This window comes from Lucilia sericata, unplaced genomic scaffold, assembly GCF_015586225.1.
Source record: "Lucilia sericata isolate MDLA Ls3-8-SP2 unplaced genomic scaffold, ASM1558622v1 Contig000338F_arrow, whole genome shotgun sequence".
Lineage (NCBI taxonomy): Eukaryota > Metazoa > Arthropoda > Insecta > Diptera > Calliphoridae > Lucilia > Lucilia sericata.
The window spans coordinates 161,443-180,847 of record NW_023994358.1 but is presented as its reverse complement, the minus strand read 5'-3'; the positions used below and the strand labels follow the sequence as shown (position 1 = coordinate 180,847).

Below are 19,405 nucleotides of genomic sequence, written 5' to 3'. Positions count from 1 at the left end.
TGATCAAGATGTTGTCTGACTTTTTATGATAAAAGCTTATCTAATCTTTTGTGACTAAGATCATTTCTAGAGTTTTTCGGAAAAGATCTCGTCTGATCTCTAGTGATCTTGTACGATTTTTTGAATAATTATATCTGTTTTTTTAGGAAAAAAAAAAGCAGATAATGTCTGATCATTATGAATTAAAATTATATGTAATAAAGATCTTTACTGATCGTCAGTGAAATAATCATATCTGATGCTTTCTAATGACAGTATCCATTTGGGGAAAGGATATTTGATCTTTTAGAGAAAGACTTAGCAAATTGTGTATTTTTCTAAGTCTTCATTTTGTTAAACTTTTCTTGGCATGAATTGCCAGGACGAAAGGGCTTAAATTTTCCTTACAAAACATTCCTTAATATGTCATTATTATCGAACAAAAAAGTAACTAAATATTGCTGCTATTATTTCTGAAAGTCCTTATCACTTATTGTTAATGTAGTTTCATGTTTGCCACCTAAAAGCTCATGCATCACTTTTTGAAGCTCATGCATAAATGCATGCATGCAACACATTGTTGTCATACTTTTAACAAGAACAACAACAATAACAGAGTAGCAGCATTAATAAAAAACAAAAGTCTTTTAGAGATGATATATGATGATAGTTTTGTTAACAAAACAAGAAGGAAGATTCTATTAACAAAAGCTTTGTTTTAACAGGCAATAGTAAACAATATTTGCAATTGAAAGAATAACCCAGCAAACATTTAAAACCAGGAATTAAAAAAAAATTAAATTTTTTCACAGAAATAATATTTTTAAATAATTCTTAAAAGTAAACTCTAACAACTTTTTTACTCTTAGATGTGTAATGTTTGCTGGGTTATTTGAAAGATGTTTGGGTTTTAAATAACAAAGACAACATGTTGTTAGTTAGTTTTTTATGCATTTTAAATACCAAAAACATTGTTGCTCTTAATATGTATGTCATTAAGTTGACAAAAAAAGCTTAGAATTCAAAAAGTCAACTAAATGATCAGGAAAAAGTGCAAAAAACCTAAAAATATTTAATAAGATTTTAGGAAAAATTTTGCTTTAATTGAAATTTATTTTGTTTGCAAAATATTCTGGTTTCTTGTTATGTTTTTTCTTAACTATTTTTGGCATCCTTGAGTTAATATTTATTTTGTTGTTAAATACTTCTAAAATAAATTACAAAATAGTATACAAACAAACAAACCACTAAAATCCTCTTATACATTAGACTTATTAAGTTTTCCAGGTAAATATACTTATTGGTAGAAAAAACATAAAAATTGTTTAAAAAATAATAAATTATTTAAAAGTGAAGTTGTAAGAAATGAAAAAGAGCTTTCTGTAGAATAACAATATTTTATTAACTTAGTAAAAAACCTAAACATAATGTTTAATTGCTTTTAAGGCTTAAGTTTAAAATTAGTTAAAAATTTGTATTTCTTATAAAATATGTTAAGTTTGAGAGCAAATTACAGAAATTCAAATTAAAATTTTTTAACTATTTTTCTTTTAATGAATAGATCATGCTATTAGCTATCAAATTAAACAAAAATTTTATTAACTTTTTAATTATTTTTAAATATAGAACAAATTTAAAGTTTGCCAAAATTTCAATATTTTTTTATAACCAAAAATGGTTCTTAAACAATATGTATTAAAAATTTTAATGATTTTGCTTTTTCTGCTTTATTATCTGTTTAAGAACTCCTAAATGTCCTTGTTTTTATACTCCTTTTTCCTTCTCTTACTCTTATCTTTATAAATTACCTTAAAGGCATCCTTAAAACGGTACTTTACTGCTGTTTTCTTGCTCTAACTTTGTTGTTAACTAACACAATTGATGGCTTCATTTATCCGTTTTCAATAAATTTTCTACCAAAATTTAATTTCCGCTTAAAACACAAGATACTCTGGCCAAAAGGCGACATGGCAAGAAAGCAACTAAAACTACAAATGAAAAAGGAATCCAAAAACTAACAAATAAAGAGGTGACATTATATAAAAACACATTAAAACCAGAAAATAATGAAGAAATTTGAAAAAAAAAAAAAAAATTCCTTTTAATAAACCTAAATTATCTACAAATTAAATTTTCCATTTATACGTAAATGTTAGCTTTGTTGGCGCTCTATAGCTGGAAATTTTCTTTTAATTTTATGAAAATTTATTTTAGATTCATTAACATCACTTTTAGGGTGATTAAACACAATTGAACCTTTTAAATAAAATTATCATCAATATTAAGAAGAAAAAAATATCAATGGATGAACGGCCAGCCAGGGCTTTAGTTACTTAAAGATGGTATAAAAACCAGCAGGCAGTCATTCTAAAGCTGTGGCAGTAGGTAGTTTAATACCTTTTGTTAAATAGAATGAATATCTATATAGAGAAAAAAAAAAAAAACTCAAATTATCATAAATATCAAAAAGTAATCCAATAATTTTCTACTTATAAAGAAAACCAATGAATAGGTGCTTAAGGCTAAAAAATAAGGACTTTTCAATGAATAGAAACGATAAGCAGCCAGCAAAAAATAGTGGTAGTTTATGGTCTTACAGGGGGGCTATATAAAAAACGTATATAAGTCAACTATAATAATATTAAGAAAGCCTTTTGTCGGTATTATAGCAAGCGGGTTTTTATCTATTGTATTTCTCTTTTTAAGGCATGACAAATTTGAAATTATTTTTAAGGTTTAATTAAGTTTGTATAGGAATTTATTTATATAAATTTATGTTTATTTTAAGCTATTTTTCTTAACACCTGTTTTAATTTACTTTTTTCTTCTTTCTTTATCCTTTAGCTCAAAATCCTCGTATTATTGAACATCCTATGGATATGGTGGTGCCTAAAAATGATCCTTTTACCTTTAACTGTAAAGCCGAAGGTAGTCCTAAGCCATCTATACAATGGTTTAAGGATGGTTATGAATTGAAAACCGATTCAGGATCACATCGTATTTTAATGCCAGCGGGTGATTTGTTTTTTCTTAAGGTAAGTTGAAAGTTTTTCTTTAAACTCTTAAATATAAAAATATTGCATATTAAACAAATCGGTTCAAAATTGTTGAAGATATAGTCAAAAGATTTGATGCTAATTTTATTAAATTATGTTGAAAATTTCGGTCTGTATCTAACGCACAACGTTCATATGGACAGCCGGACGGATGGACGGACGGACATTTCTTAACCGACCCAGAAAGTGATTCTGAGTCGATTGGTATATAGATATTTCTCAAATATTAACAAAATCGCTTGAACATTTTCGTAATTGTGACCATTAAAGTAATTTTTATAAAAAGTTGTAAAACATTTGCAAAACAAGTAAGAAATTATAGTCGGGCGAGGTCGACCATATAATACCCTACAGCTGTTACAAAAATAAAATCATTTAAGTTGTATTGTACCTTGCCTTGAATTGTACTTAAACCATTTATAATTGAATAAAATTGTGGACATTTAAGTCAAATTTTGAAGGGGACTTGGAATAGGGGCTATAGTCAAACGAGACCCTGTAATTATAAAATTCATGAGAGTCATCAAGGCTAGTATAGAACTTGGTTTTGCAGCTATTTGTCGAGATACGAGTATATTAAACATAATTATGAACTTAAAAGCCCTATTCGTCGGGTACAGTTATATGGGTGCTAGGTGCAATAATTTACCGATGATAACTATTTTCAATAGGCTTCATCTCCGGTACCATAGAAGATCATGTGCAAAATTTCATTGAATTATCTTCAAAATTGCTACCTATAGTTTGATTACAAGGTTTACAAGCCCTATTCGGGGGTTTAGTTGTATGGGGGCTAGGTGAGATAATGGACCGATGTTAACCATAGGAGATCATGTACCAAATTTCATTGAACTATTTTCAAAATTGCGTAGTTTGATTACAAGCCCTATGAACCCCTGATCATTTGTATAGAAGATCATGTACCAAATTCCGTTGAATTATCTGCAAAATTGCAGTTTGATTACAAGGTTTACATGGACGGATGGACAGACAGACAGACGGACGGACGGACATATCTAAATCGTCTCAGAAAATGATTCTAAACCGAATTGGTATAGTTTAAGGTGGGTGTAGGACCAATATTATTGTGCGTTACAAACATCAGCACAAACCCTCCCCACTAAAGTGGTGTAGGGTATAAATAATTGTCATACTTGAATAACGTGTTCACACTAAAGAATATTTTTGCCAAATTTAATAGAATCATTACAAACATTTTTGAAAAGTGATGAAAAGAACAAGACTGCAGACTATTTAAGCAGTTTTTATGATCAGAATGTTACAGAAAAATTAAGTTTTTCGTCTGTCCGTCCGTCCGAACGTCTTTCTGTCTGTCTGTTTCTCTGTCTGACTTTCTGTCTGTCCGTCCGTCCGTCTGTCTGTCTGTGTGTGTCTGTGTCTGTCTCATCAAATTCTCTTTAAACCTTAAATTTCCTAAAAAAAATGTAATCTACAAGTAACTTTGTTTTGCTGTTTAAACAAAATCATAATCATTTAGCAATTACTATTCATTTTTGTTAATATCAAAAAAAAAGGAAAATTATATTAAATATAAAAAACATATTTTTTATGAAAACAATTTTTTTATTAAAAAAGGCCAGCCACAAATTACTTACACATGACAAATTTTATATTATTTTTATAAACATTTAACAAATGCTGTTGTGTTTTTTATATTAAAACTTTTTTTGTTTAAACATTTTAAACTATAGAGTATAAATTTTCGTTTCCTTTTTTGTTTTAAATACAAATTTAAACAAAAACATTTCCCTAACCAAACAAAAAATACTTTAGTTGTCTAAAAACATTAAAAGAAATTGACAATAATTAAATATAATATTGTATTAAGCTCTAACTATTTAATAACGGATGTTAATTTAAAATTTACAAATGAAAAATAAATTTTTATTAAAAATTTTTTTTTGAAATTATTTAAATTATTTTCTATGGCAAAATTTCAAATGCTTGTTTGTTTAATTAGTTAAAAAATTAAAAGGACTTTGTTATGGTTGGGTAAAATGTTCGAACACGTGTCAGTTTTGTTTAAAGAGATTATAAATGAAGATAAAATTCTAATTGTTTTATAATTTAAAGGAATTTGTGAAGTTTTTAAGGGGAGAAATCTATTTTACAACTTCTAACAATTTAATTAAAGTCAAAGCTTTTAAGTAGTTTAAAGTACAAGAGAAAAAGTTTAATATTAAAAAATATTGTAAGATAAGTGTACATTTTAAGAAGCTTTCTTTGAAAGCCATAATTGTTTATTTAGTTAAATGCTTCAAATACTGAAAATATAAATTAAAAATAGTTTTCTATAGTTTAAAGCTCTTTCTTTGGTTATCATTTCAAAAAATAGGTTTTAAAGCTTTTAATGGTTTAATTAAAATTAAAGCTTTGCTTTTGCCTCAAACTGTCTAGTTAGTTAAAAGCTTCAAATACTGAAAATATTAATTAAAAATAACTTTCTATATTTTAAAGCTCTTTCTTTGGTTATCATTTCAAAAAATAAGTCCTAAAGCTTTTAACGGTTTAATTGAAATTTAAGCTTTGCTTTTGCAATTCTAGCTTTAGTTAAAAGCTTCAACTATTTATTTAGTTAAAAGCTTCAAATACTGAAAATATTTATTAAAAATAGCTTTCTGTAACTTAAAGCTGTTTCTTTGTTTAACATTTCAACAAAAAATTTCCCAAAAGCTTTTAATTGATATAAAAGCTTTGCTTTTGCAATTCTATTATAAATGGTGTATTAATTTTTTTATTCATGTATTCTTCATTGCAGGTTATTCATTCACGGCGTGAAAGTGATGCCGGCACTTATTGGTGTCAAGCTAAAAATGAGTTTGGTGTGGCCAGATCACGTAATGCAACACTGCAAGTGGCATGTAAGTAACTAGTTTAAAAGCTTTAAAGAAATATAATATTAAATTTCATCAAAAAACTTAAAAGCTTTAAAAGTATCTTCGCATTTAAAGATGTCTAATTAAGAAGCTTTTCTGAAAAACACAATAAAACTGAAGTTCCTTATAAGAAAGCTCTTTTTTAAGCTTTTAAATATTGAAGCTTTAAGTTTCTTAGGATAAGCTTACTAATATAAAGCTTTTTTGAAAAACTTAAAAAAATATAACTTTAAATATCATCAAAAAACTTAAAAGCTTTAAAAGATCTTTTATTAAGAAGCTTTTCTGAAAAACAAAACACAATGAAACTGATGTTCCTTATAAGAAAGCTCTATTTTAAGCTTTACAATTAAAAAGCTTTAAGTTTCTTATGAAAAGCTTAATAATATAAAGCTTTATTGAAAACTTTAGTTTCCCTAAAACATATATTGTTCACATTTCTTAAGAACAATTTAAAAGCTTTAAATTTTGTAATACAGAAAGCTTACTGTGTTAAAGCTTTTATAAAGAAAACTGTAATATTTTAGTTTTGCTATCATATATTCAGCTTAAAGCTTTCTTAAAAGTTCCTTTTCTAGAAATTAAATTAAAGAATTAAAACCGAAGTTCCTTATAAGAAAGCTCTATCTTAATTTTTTTTTGAATTTTAAAGCTTTAAGTTACTTATGAAAAACTTACTAATATAAAGCTTTATTCAAAAACTTTAGTTTCCTTAAAACAAAAATTGTTCAGATTTCTTAAAAACAATTCAAAAGCTTTAAAAGCTTTCCTAAAGAAAACTGTAATATGTATTTTAGTTTTCCTATCATATATTCAGCTTAAAGCTTTCCCAAGTTCTTTCTCTAGAAATTAAATTCAAAGCTTTTTGTAACATTTGAAATTATCTCCTTTCGTTCTTTCAAACAGTTTTGCGTGATGAATTTCGCTTAGAACCCCAAAATACCCGCGTAGCTCAAGGTGAGGTAGCCATTATGGAATGTGGACCACCTAGGGGATCACCTGAACCTCAAGTATCATGGCGTAAAAATGGACAAACTTTAAATTTAAATGGCAATAAAAGAATACGAGTAGTTGATGGTGGTAATTTGGCCATACAAGATGTAAGACAATCCGATGATGGACGCTATCAGTGTGTAGTGAAAAATGTAGTGGGTACCAGAGAATCATCAACAGCTTTTCTAAAAGTACACAGTAAGTAAAATTCATGTCAAATGTTTTAAATTTTATTTAAACATTTATATTAATTAAAGGATTTTATAAAATATGTTTTTAAATGAAATTGCTTCATTTTTTTTTTTTACTACTAGCCCGTCCATTTTTAATACGTGGCCCCCAAAATCAAACTGCTGTGGTGGGTACCTCAGTGATATTTCAATGTCGCATTGGTGGTGATCCATTGCCGGATGTCCTGTGGCGTCGTACTGCCTCTGGTGGTAATATGCCATTACGTAAGTGTATTTAAACAATTTTACAAAATTTTCATTTTACAATCGCTTTTTTGTTTGATAAAATATACTATGTTAACAACAATCCATTTAATATGTTAAATAAATTACCTATTTTAAGGAACAGGAACCAGCAGAGCATAGGACGCAAATGTTTATTTAACACACACACACATATATACTCAAGCAATGTTTTTTTTCTCATATGTGTTTGTAATGTTTATTTTACTTTTGTTTTTGTTATTGTATATTTGTTGACTGTATATAAACATTTGCGGTTATACTCTGTTTGTTTAACCCTTCTCTTATTGTCAATTAGCCGGAAACCACATAACACAGTAAGCGGTCATCTATATATGATACCTTCCTTTAAATTGTCATAGTCATAGATCCACATAGTACATACACATGGTGTCTAACTATTTTTGTAAAACTTTTAACATTTACCAAAAAATGTATTCATATACCTCAACTTTATGTCTCAGTCTGTATGGTTTTTGATTCAAAAACACAGTCATGTTATTTTTGCTCTTAACTTTATGGACGTCTAAATGAAGTTTCTTTTACATAGATCTGACTTTATGAGGTTTTAGGTTTTTGATTTGTTTAATGAAATTTGCTATTTTAATATTCCTCTTTGGCAAAAGATGTCAAAGATTTTTCAAGTCGGGGGTAGTATTTCAAACAATTATGTTGTTTAAGGTAATGCAATATAACTTAATGATTTTATGGTTATTCTTGGTTATTTAAAAGTTGTTTTTCTACAAACTTTTTAGATTTTTCGATTTAATATATAGAGTTGTGCTTATAGTAAATGTCATCTTATGGCAATGTGGTTCTTTAGATGGTGAATTGCTAATGAGAGGATATGTAATTAAATTAAAAAATAGCTTTAGTTAAAGGAAGAACTTAAAGCTTAAATTTCCAATAAATTAAAAGTCTTTTCCATGCATTCTACAAAATGATAAGCTTTGCTACAACAACATTTTTCTAACATTTTCTATATAAAGCCTTTTCTTTCATTTCTTTTCATTTTTAAGCTTTTTATGAGCTTTTCTTTAAAAAACTTTGTAAGAGCTTTTCTATAAGAAGACTCCTTTTGTTCTTTCTAATTAAAGCTTTTTCTAAGATTTTCTATGAAAAAGTTTTTATATAAAAAACTTTTTTCTCTAAAAGAGTATTTTGTAAAATTTTCCACAAAACTCTTTTTCTGAGCTTTTCTATAAAATTAAAGATTTTATACAAAAAGATTAAAAAATCTTTTCTAAACATTTACGTTAAAAAGCTTTTTGTAGGCTTTTTCATTCTTAGCTTTTCTTTTAAAAGCTTTATTTAAGCTTTTTAATAAAAACAAATACCTTTTTAAGCTTTTCTATAAAAATATTTTTCTGAACTTTTCTATAGAAAGCTTTTTCTGTTAAAGCATTTTTGAGCTTTTCTATAAAAACAGTTCTTCAATATTTTTATAAAAGTCTTTTTCAAATATTTTATATAAAAAGCTTTTTTCGAACATTTTATATAAAAAAGCTTTTTTCGAACATTTTATATAAAAAGCTGTTTTTGAACATTTTATTAAAAAGCTTCTTTCGAACATTACAAAAAAATATTTTTTTGAAGCATTTTTGAGCTTTTCTATAAAAACAGTTTTTTAATATTTTTATAAAAGTCTTTTTCAAATATTTTATATAAAAAGCTTTTTTCGAACATTTTATATAAAAAAGCTTTTTTCGAACATTTTAGTATAAAAGCTCGATCTGACTATTTATATTAAAAAGCTTTTTCTAAGTATTTCTTTAAAAAGCTCTTTCTAAATAATTCACTAAAATTATTTATTTAAGCATTTCTATAAAAAAAAATGTTTTTTTATGCTTTTTAGACTTCAAGTCTGTTCCAACATTTTATATAAAAAGCTTTTTATTTCCTTATAAAAAGCTTTTTGTATTTTATATAAATTTTTATTAAATGGATTGTTGTTTTTAACCTCTTTTAAAGTTAACAAATATTTTAAAATTTGGTAAATTTTTCTTCTAAAGGTCGTGTCACCGTTTTGGAAGATCGTAGCTTAAAGCTCGATGACATAACTCTTGAAGATATGGGCGAATATACTTGTGAAGCTGATAATGCAGTGGGTTCTATAACGGCCACAGGAACTTTAGTAGTTCATGGTAAGTTTTTCAAAACACTAAAAGACTTATTCATAACAATTTATGAAAGGTTTATAAGAAAAATTTTCATATAAAATTTGTTCTATAAAAGTTTGATAAAATAAATATAAATTTTAAATTATTTTTAAAAAATTTGAATAATTTTTTTTAAATAAAATTGTTTATTTGTTCCTTAGCTCCTCCCAAATTTACTTTACGCCCTAAAAATCAATTCGTTGAAGTGGGCGATGAGGTCTTATTCGAATGTCAAGCTAGTGGTTATCCCAAGCCCACCGTCTATTGGTCTTTGGAGGGTAATAGCTCTTTACTTTTCCCCGGCTATAAGGATAATCGCATTGAAGTGACGCTAACACCCGAGGGACGTTCGGTACTTTCCATATTCCGTTTTGCACGCGAAGATTCTGGCAAAGTTATTGTCTGTAATGCTCTCAATGCTGTGGGTAGTGTTAGCAGTCGTATTGTGGTAACGGTAGATACTCAATATGAATTGCCACCACCGGTTATTGAACAGGGTCCTGTTAATCAAACTTTACCCGTTAAGTCTTTTGTTACCCTACCCTGTCGTACGTTGGGCTCTCCCATACCTCAAGTGCAGTGGTATTTGAATGGTATACCGGTAGATGTTAATGAACATGAACGTCGCAATATGTCCGAAATGGGTGCATTGACTATAGTGGATTTGGTGAAGGGTGAAGATGAGGGTTTATATACCTGTGTGGCTAGCAATCGTAATGGCAAATCTTCCTGGAGTGGTTATTTACGTTTGGATACTCCCACCAATCCTAATATCAAATTCTTTAGAGCACCTGAGCTCTCGACATTTCCTGGACCACCTGGTAAACCTCAAGTGGTGGATAAAACTGAAGATTCGATTAGTTTGTCTTGGACACGCAGTAATAAAGTGGGTGCCTCTAGTTTGGTGGGTTATGTAGTGGAAATGTTTGCCAAAAATGAAACCGATGGTTGGTTGCAAGTAGCTTCCAGAGTTCAAAATACCACTTATACACAAGTGGGTTTATTGCCGGGTACAAATTATTTCTTTTTGATTAGAGCGGAAAATACTCATGGAGTGTCGCTGCCTTCACCCATATCGGAGCCCATCACAGTGGGAACGGTAAGTTTTTTGTTTTAGAGAAAAATTTAACTTAAATTTTTAATTTTTTGTTTTCTTTTTTTATTTATATATTTAGAAATACTTTAATAGTGGCTTAGATTTGAGTGAAGCTCGTGCCAGTTTATTGTCGGGAGATGTAGTAGAACTTATCAATGCTAGTGTAGTGGATTCCACTAGTATGAAATTATCTTGGCAGGTTAGTATTTGTTGGTTTTTGGTTTCTATTTCATTTAGTTTTTCTTTAAAACTTTGTTAAACAAAACTATATTTTTCATTTCCTGTTCTTTTTTTTGGTGAACTCTACTTTATTTCTTGTTTATGTATTCCTTTACAGATCATCAATGGCAAATATGTTGAGGGTTTTTATATTTACGCACGTCAACTTATGGAAACTTCATCTGGCTCTACAGCCAATACAAATCCATTAGTAGCCGCTGCACGTAGCAGTAACAGTAATACCCGTTCAACAGCTGCCTCTTCATCCGCATTGATTTCAGCTTCAAAACCAAATATTGCCAGACGTGATGGTACGCCCTATGTGTTAACTTCGACCACCACACCCTCCTCCATTTTACAATCGGCCGCTTCATATATTGGTAGTACTTCGTATCGTATGTTGACCATTTTGAATGGTGGTGGTGCCTCATCCTGTACCATGACTGGACTTTTACAATATACTTTATATGAATTTTTCATTGTACCCTTTTATAAATCGGTCGAGGGTAAACCATCAAATTCACGTGTGGCACGAACTTTAGAAGATGGTAAGTGTGTCGTCATTGTTATTTATTTTATTTATTCTCTTTTTTTTTGGGGGGAGATTATTATTATTATTATTGTTTAATGTTTTATTTGATTTAATATTTTTTTGGTGAATTTTATAATGGGATTTTTATTTTATTTGTTTAACAATAGAGAAAGATTTGAGGAAATTTGGGCATAAAAATTATGTGTGAAATTTAAAAATTTTTTAAAATTTAAGAATCTTTTATTTGTACAAAATTATCTACGGATTTATAATTTCAAGTTTTGAAGTTTTGCTTTGAAGTTTAAAACAATTCTTAGTTCTTTATTTTTTTTTGTTAATTTTATTATTTCTTCTAGTTTATTAACTTTCTCTTTATTGACTATCAATTAAAATATTTTGTTTTTCTTTAAACAATTTATTACCTTTTCTAGTCTCAAAAGTTTTTTTATCTCCGATAACATATAAAAATAAACACATGTTTTCATATGTAGGAGTTTTTCGGAAAACTTCATTTCATAAAACATTAAAAACCCCCACAATTTTTGTGCAAAAAGTTTTAAGTTTATGATTCTTATTTTAACCCCCTTTCAAAAGATGCCAAAAGCTTAGAAACCCTTAAAAATCAGCAGCATCTTTTGTAACTTTCCAGACACTTTGTGTCTCTTAACAAAAGCAAAAACAAAAAACATATATGACAGAAAATAATTAAAAATAAAACAAATAAATTTTTTACAACAAATAAAGTCAAGGCAATATTATGATGCACTTTTTTTATTTGGTTTAGACCAAAATCTCTAGAACAAAAATCTCTAGAGGATTATGATAAAGTGCAGTTGTGTGTAAAGGAGTAGAGGGTGAAAAAAGATTGAAATTAGGTTTTTAATCTTTTGAGAAGCGTAAGGTTTAAGTTATCAGCCTGTAAGATAGGCAGTAGATTTATTTAAAGTTTGATGCCTAAAAGTAGGCTTTAGTTTAGTAGTAAGTTATTAAAATGAACTTGTTTTAATAGTAGCAACCTTAAGAATTGTGAATTAGGATTAAAATAACTAAATTATTCCACTAAAGAGACTCAAAAACTTAATTCAAAATTTGTTATAATATATAATCAGCCCTAAGATATGCTCTAATTTCCGAGTAAATTGTTCTAACCATTCAGCCTCTAAATATAAACGAATTTTAAAGCTAATGACTAATATTCTGCTCATTTAAGAGAGAATATTTAAATAACTTAAAATGTCACCCTAAAAGTATGCTTTACTTTTAGAAACAAGTCGTTTTATTGGGAAATTTAAATTGTTAAAAAAACAACAAAAAATTGAACAAAATGTTGTTTTAAATTCAATACAAAAACTGTTAACTTTAGTTTTATATTAGTGGTTAAATTAAAACAGCCTTACGATATGCTATAATTTGGGAATAACTAATTCCTATGAGCCAGCTTCAAAGTATGCTATGATATTGTATATGAATAGAATATTTTTAAGAAAATATAACTAAAAATCTTATTAAATCACTATAATTACGATTTTATTTAAATATAAACTCCCTGAAGTAGGCTTTAGAATTTATTTTAAATTCAATTAAACAAGAAAGTTAAATATTATACATATGAAATTATTTTTATAATTACAAAAAAAAATGTATTTTATATTTCAAAAAGTTCTTTAGAAAGTTTAGTATTTTCTTCATAATAAATAGGTCCCTTTTTTGGCTCTTAAAGGGTTAACTTAAATACAAAACTCATTATGCTTTTCATATGCATTTGTATGATTTTTTAGCTTTTTTTGTTTTTCCACATTAAAACTGAATTTTTGTCAAGGATTTTTTTTTACCCTAACCAACAACTCATGCTAAGATAAACAACAATTATTTCAGATAAATATGCAACATTTTTTTTAACATATTTTTGCCTGCTTACTTTTAGGCGCTTTACTTTATGCGTTACTAGGTTTATTAGTCTAAAAGAGACATTTGCTAAAAGTTATTAGATTTCTAAAAATAAAAACAATTCGTAAATAACAGTTAAAAACTGAGAATGAAATTTGATAGTTTGGATTCGAGAACTACTTCTTAGGAAGTGAACAGCAAGTACATTTTCTAAACGTTTTATGTATTAGATTTGATATTAAGTAGGGTATTTTATATTCGCTCTTGTTAACATGACCAAGTGCCCTGACTTGTTTTTTTTTTTTTCTAATCTACATGTATATTATTCCAATTGCTTATGTCTAATTTGTGTACAATATTAAGACAACAAATGCAAACTTCACATGTACAAGCAGTCTCATCAGAGACATGATGTCATAGCATAACATAAAAAAACACTAGCCCTACATATCCTTATACATGCATATTAACAAACACACAAGTCTATATATAAACATATACATCCATATACATATGTGTTAAAATGTTTGTATTTAGCTCTTGAATATATAAGGAAATGCAACCACAAAAATGTTTACCTTTAAACTGTAAAGGTATGCCAGCTCACGTTTCTTTCTTTTATATGTATATGTGTGTAAATATATGAAGAGTTCTATTTTGGGTTGCTGTTGTAAATCCTTTTCTTTTAACAAATGTTATTTTTTTCTTGCTGCTATTTAGTATTTATTTAGCTGAAGCTGTAGGTATATGGAAACATTTTTTTTCTTATAATGTTTGTTTTGTTATGAAATAAGAAGAAAACAACACGAAACATTTACTGTCAACTGTTGTTACGTGCTGCAATTTGTATGCAATTTAAACAAAAACAATGTATAAAAACATGCATTTCATAGAACTGAACTTTTTATCGGTAGTTTTTAGGGAGAAGTCAATGTGTCTCTTTGAAGGCAATATGAATTTTTTACAAAATATCAGAGCAATCGTTACACTATGTTTCTGAGTAATCTACAGAAAAGACATGTTTACTGTGCAATACAGGCAGAAAGTTATTGATCACTTTAGTGTAGAGTCAATTGTCACTTTAGTGTCCCTAAGTAATCTAAAGAATAGCCGATTCGGCTCATATATGCTTTTAGAAATGAAAAGAGAGAGTCAATAGATAGGTTTTTGTCTCTAAAGTAATCTAGCGAGACATGATATTACTCTGATGTGTTCCTATGTACCCCTTAGTCGTCACTCTAGTGTCCCCGAGTATACTGAATCGTTACTTTTATGTCCCTAAAGTAATCACCCAGAAAATTATTTTCGTACTTTAAAGGTCATTTCTAATGGAAGGAAAATTACTTTCATTTACCCCCAAGACTCTCCAAATTAAGGGTAAATTCAGAATTTCCTATTACCTACTGTAAACTGCAGGGTTAAGCTAATGATACACACATGCACAAAGATTGTATGCAAAACGTTAAATTGTTGTTGTAAAGTCTGTGTTTATGTTATTGCATTTTTATTGTTTTTTTTTTTTAAAGTACTTTAGCACGTTGTTAACAAAAACACAAAAGTGGATGTGGAAACAGATAATAATACAAAATGAAAAACGGAAATTAAAGCTCAACAACAACGACCAAATGAACTACATCCACAGAGGCAAAGTTAGAAAGAAAATTTTTTACTGCAAATTTTTGAAATGTTTAAATTTACAATCATTTACAATACTTTTGCTTAACCTTACCATTATTTACCTAATAAACAAGCTTAATTTGTTTAATTTTTAAATATTTAATAATAATGATAAATATATGAGCAAAACTTTTAAATAAACTCCTCTAACCCTCTTTGGAAAAAGTAGCTCCAAAAACAAACCCTATAACTGGCAAAAAGTCCCAACTAAAGCCTGGTAGGGTAAAAGTCCTGACAAATGTAAATACCTATAACATAACAAAAAGGATAACACAAAAAAACAATCAAAATATAACTTTCAGAGAAAAAAAAACACCTCCAATACACATACAAACAGTTTGTTCTAATACAAAAGCACAATTTCAAACAAACACATACAGTTACAACACAATATAATAGAGCAGCAGCATCAGGAGACAGGCGAAAAGGAAAAAACCCTTCTCCAACCTCGATATGTTATTTCTTTATTTGTTTTCACTCATTTCTTTAATATTACAAACAAAATGCTCTTATTCTTCAAATGCACCTTTGGGTATATACTGGTAGTAGTGTGTGTGTTATGATATGTGTTGGTGTAATAAAAAGACTCAATGTTTACTCAAAGAAATTACTTTACTTTGTTTTTGCCATACAAATATGGCAGAAAAAATTTTTAAAAGTATGCAGCAAAAAAAAAAAAGAAATGAACAAAAACAAAACACTGTAAAAACAAGTAAGAAATTATAGTCGGTCGAGGCCGACTTTATAATACCCTATACACCTGTTACAAAAATAAACTGTAATTTAGTTTTCATAATAAAGCATTTAAGTTGAATTATACCTTGCCTCAGATATACCATTTATTGTTGAATAAAATTGTAAACATTTAAGTCAAATTTTGAAGGGGGCTTTGTATAGGGGCTATGGTTAAATGAGACCCTATAACTATAAACATCATGAGAGTCATCAAGGCTAGTATAGAACTTGGTTTTGCAGCTTTTTGTCGAGATACGAGTATATTAAACATAATTATGAACTTAAAAGCCCTTTTCGTCGGGTTCAGTTGTATGGGGGCTAGGTGAAATAATTGACCGATCTTAACCATTTTCAATAGGCTTCGTCTCCGGAACCATTAAAGAGCATGTGCCAAATTTCATTAAATTATCTTCAAAATTGCGACCTGTAGTTTGATTACAAGGTTTACAAGCCCTATTCTGGGGTTCAATTGTATGGGGGCTAGGTGAAATAATGGACCGATCTTAATTGGCTTCATCCCTGGGACAATAGAAGATCATGTACCAAATTTCATTGAATTATCTTCAATATTGCGACCTGTAGTTTGATTACAATGTTTACATGGAAGGACGGACAGACAGACAGACAGACAGACAGACAGACAGACAGACAAACAGACAGACGGACGCACATAGCTAAATCGACTCAGAAAATGATTCTCAGTCGATTGGTTTACTTTAAGGTGCGTATAGGACCAATATTATTGTGCGTTACAAACATCAGCACAAACCCAATATACACTCCCCACTAAAGTGGTGTAGGGTATAAAAAAGCGCCAAGTAGCAGCATTCATACATACTACGTATACGTACTGGTGTCTATAGCGTTTAGTTTTACTGTTGTTTTATTATCAACAACAACAGCTTCATCGTCATATTTTCAGCACACACTCATGCATACATAAATACGTACATATGTACATGTGTGTGTGTGAATGTATAAATACATTTATAAAAAGCTCCGACATTCAGCACATTTATTCAAGCTTATAAATAAACAAATGGAGATGAGTTTTGTTTTTCTCTATTTAAGTTTTAGTTGTTGTTGTTGTTGTTTTATTTCTTTTGAACAACTCAAATACTGCTACTATTGCTTTTGTTTTGTTGTTGTTTGTTGCTATTATTGTTATAGTGCTTGTTTTTAGCGTTGTCTGTTTAATTTGGTTTGTAACATTTTCTAGCTGTTTCTGTTAGCCTGGTATATCTTATCATGTTTTTTTGCTATACATACATATATTAGAATACATATAGTGAAATATAATGGCTCTATATATGTATTTATATATGTTGTATTTGTTTTTGTTTCAAATACGAGACGGTTAGACTATATTTGAGAACATGTGTGTGTGTGTGAGTTTATGTTTATATTTTCCTACTTAAGTGCGTACTTGTTTATTTTTATTTACCAAAGAGAGAAAATACTGAATGTATGGAAACAGCAAAATGAAAATTAACCCGTTAAAAACAAGTAAATGGAAATTTGAACAGAAATTTCTTAAAGAACTCCTCCTGACGTTCCTTCTTAAATTTTATAAAATTTTCTTTAATTTTCCTATCTAAACGAAATTTTCTTTAAATTTCTGAGGTTAGTCTTACATGGGTTAATAACACATGAGTTTTTTATTCTTTCTTCAACATTCTTTTATATTTTACTAAAGTTTTGTGGTTATTTAAAGTAATCAACTATGATTGTTTAAACAAAAGTATAAATGCTGTGCTTTTTTTCTAAAAAAAAACATTCTTTTCATTTAATACAAACAGAAAAGTTATGAGTTTTTATTAAAATACAACAACAAAAACAAAAGATATTTTCTTTGTTTTTTAAATAAATTGTTTAAAATTAATTAACGAAAAAAATTTTTTCATTAAGACGTATGAGTAATATTAATACAATTTATATTTATAATAAAACAAAAAAGGAAAATTATTGTTATTTTTGTAAAAGAATTTCTTGAAAATTGTTTAAAAAATATTTTAATATTTAAAATTAAAAAAGTATTCGCAGGCGTATGATTGTTATTCTATAGTAAAGATGTTATATAACTTTTAGCATATGGGGGCGTATGATTATTTTAAATTAATGCTGTCATTGTACTAAAAGAAAAATTTCTAAAGTTTTGAAAAGTGTTCCATTAACTTTTTCTAGTTTTGTAATCTTTTATAGTCCTAACGTTTAAAACTTTTGCCACTAGTTTGTCACAGTTTTTTCTTTCTTCTTCCTTTTATGATTTATTTGCAATTTAGATTTTATTTCTTTAACTTCTTTCAAAATTTGAGTATCATATGTTGTTATCTTTGATTTCTTTTAACAAATCTTTAACTTTGTTGTTTAAAAAATTTTGCCTTTTTTTGACATCAGCTGCATAATTTTTGCGTATTAAATATTTATTGAAGCAGATAAAACGTAGATATTTCCCTTTGATAAATGTGTTAGGAGAAAGTTTACGATACAAATTAATGTTTTGTTGTTAAGCAGCAAAAGTTATAGATTAAATTGATGAAAGTTTTTTTCTTTTGGCTTTTATCTCTAAAGGTTATGTTCTATTAAAATGATTATTTTGTAGGGCAAAACAGATGGGTTTTGGGTTTGAGATGAGGGTAGAAATTTGAATATTTGCAGTTGATGGAAAATTTTCGGAATTTGGTTAAAGGATTGCGTAAATGGAGTGGAGACTTTGAAATTTATGTTTTCATGATAAAATAGGGTTTTTTTTGTTGTTAATCTTCGAACTTGCGATATTAACAACTTTATATTTTATGCAAAATTTTAATTGTTTTAATAGATTTTACATCAAATGCTTATAGTACAACTTCAACTGCATTTCTGAAAGCTTTTGTATCAAAAGTGCTTTGTTAAACTTTTAAAAACTTTTATAAAGCTGTTTATGGAGCTTTGTAAGTTTTCCACAAAAGTTAAACTTTTAAAAAGTTGTGGAACTTAGTTAAAGGATTGTGTAATGTTGTTTAGCGAAGAAGAAAAAACTTTATTTTGTTAAAAAAGAGCTTTTTGTAGCTTTTCTTCACATCAAATGCTTATACTACAGCTTGAACTGCATTTCTGAAAGCTTTTGTATCAAAAGTGTTTGGTTAAACTTTTAAAGACGTTTATAAAGCTTTACAAGCTTTTAATGGAGTTTTGTAAGCATTCCACAAAAGTTAAGCTTTTTATAAAGTTAAGCTTTTAAAAAGTTGAGGAACTTAGTCAAAGGATTGTGCAAAGTTGTTTGAGCCAAGGCTTTATGATGTTCAAAAAGAGCTTTTTGTAGATTTCTTCCAATTTGCGTTATTCAAATTTTTTAAATTTATGTACACTTATAATTGTTTTAAAAGCTTGATGATATTTTATATCAAAAGTGTTTTGTTAAATTTTTAAAAGCTTTAAAAGCAATTTATGGAGCTTTGTAAGTTTTCCAAGCTTTTAAAAAGCTGAGGAACTTAGTTAAAGGATTGTGTAAAGTTGTTGGAGCGAAGGCTATGGATTTGAAGAAAAAAATTTATAATGTTTAAAAAGAGCTTTTTTGTAGCTTTTCTTTCAATTTTCGCTATTCAAATCTTTTAGGTTTATGAATATTTTTAATTGTTTTTAAAGCTTTTACATTAAATGCTTCTAGTATAGCTTCAAACGTTTTTCCGAAAGCTTTTGAAAAAGTATAAAAAGCTTTCT

The 19,405-nt window shown here is 28.0% G+C and overlaps 1 protein-coding gene across 1 annotated transcript in view; it reads left to right on the top strand.

Moving 5' to 3' along the window:
- Positions 1 to 19,405, top strand: part of LOC119603803 (protein sax-3-like) — a 77,828-nt gene that overhangs the window by 47,317 nt on the left and 11,106 nt on the right. Inside the window, exons 2-9 of the mRNA XM_037955995.1 lie at positions 2,824 to 3,014; positions 5,815 to 5,917; positions 6,839 to 7,123; positions 7,240 to 7,380; positions 9,411 to 9,542; positions 9,719 to 10,656; positions 10,733 to 10,852; positions 10,991 to 11,420. Of these exons, the coding sequence (XP_037811923.1) occupies positions 2,824 to 3,014; positions 5,815 to 5,917; positions 6,839 to 7,123; positions 7,240 to 7,380; positions 9,411 to 9,542; positions 9,719 to 10,656; positions 10,733 to 10,852; positions 10,991 to 11,420 (2,340 nt within the window). The remainder of the gene's footprint in view (positions 1 to 2,823; positions 3,015 to 5,814; positions 5,918 to 6,838; positions 7,124 to 7,239; positions 7,381 to 9,410; positions 9,543 to 9,718; positions 10,657 to 10,732; positions 10,853 to 10,990; positions 11,421 to 19,405) is intronic.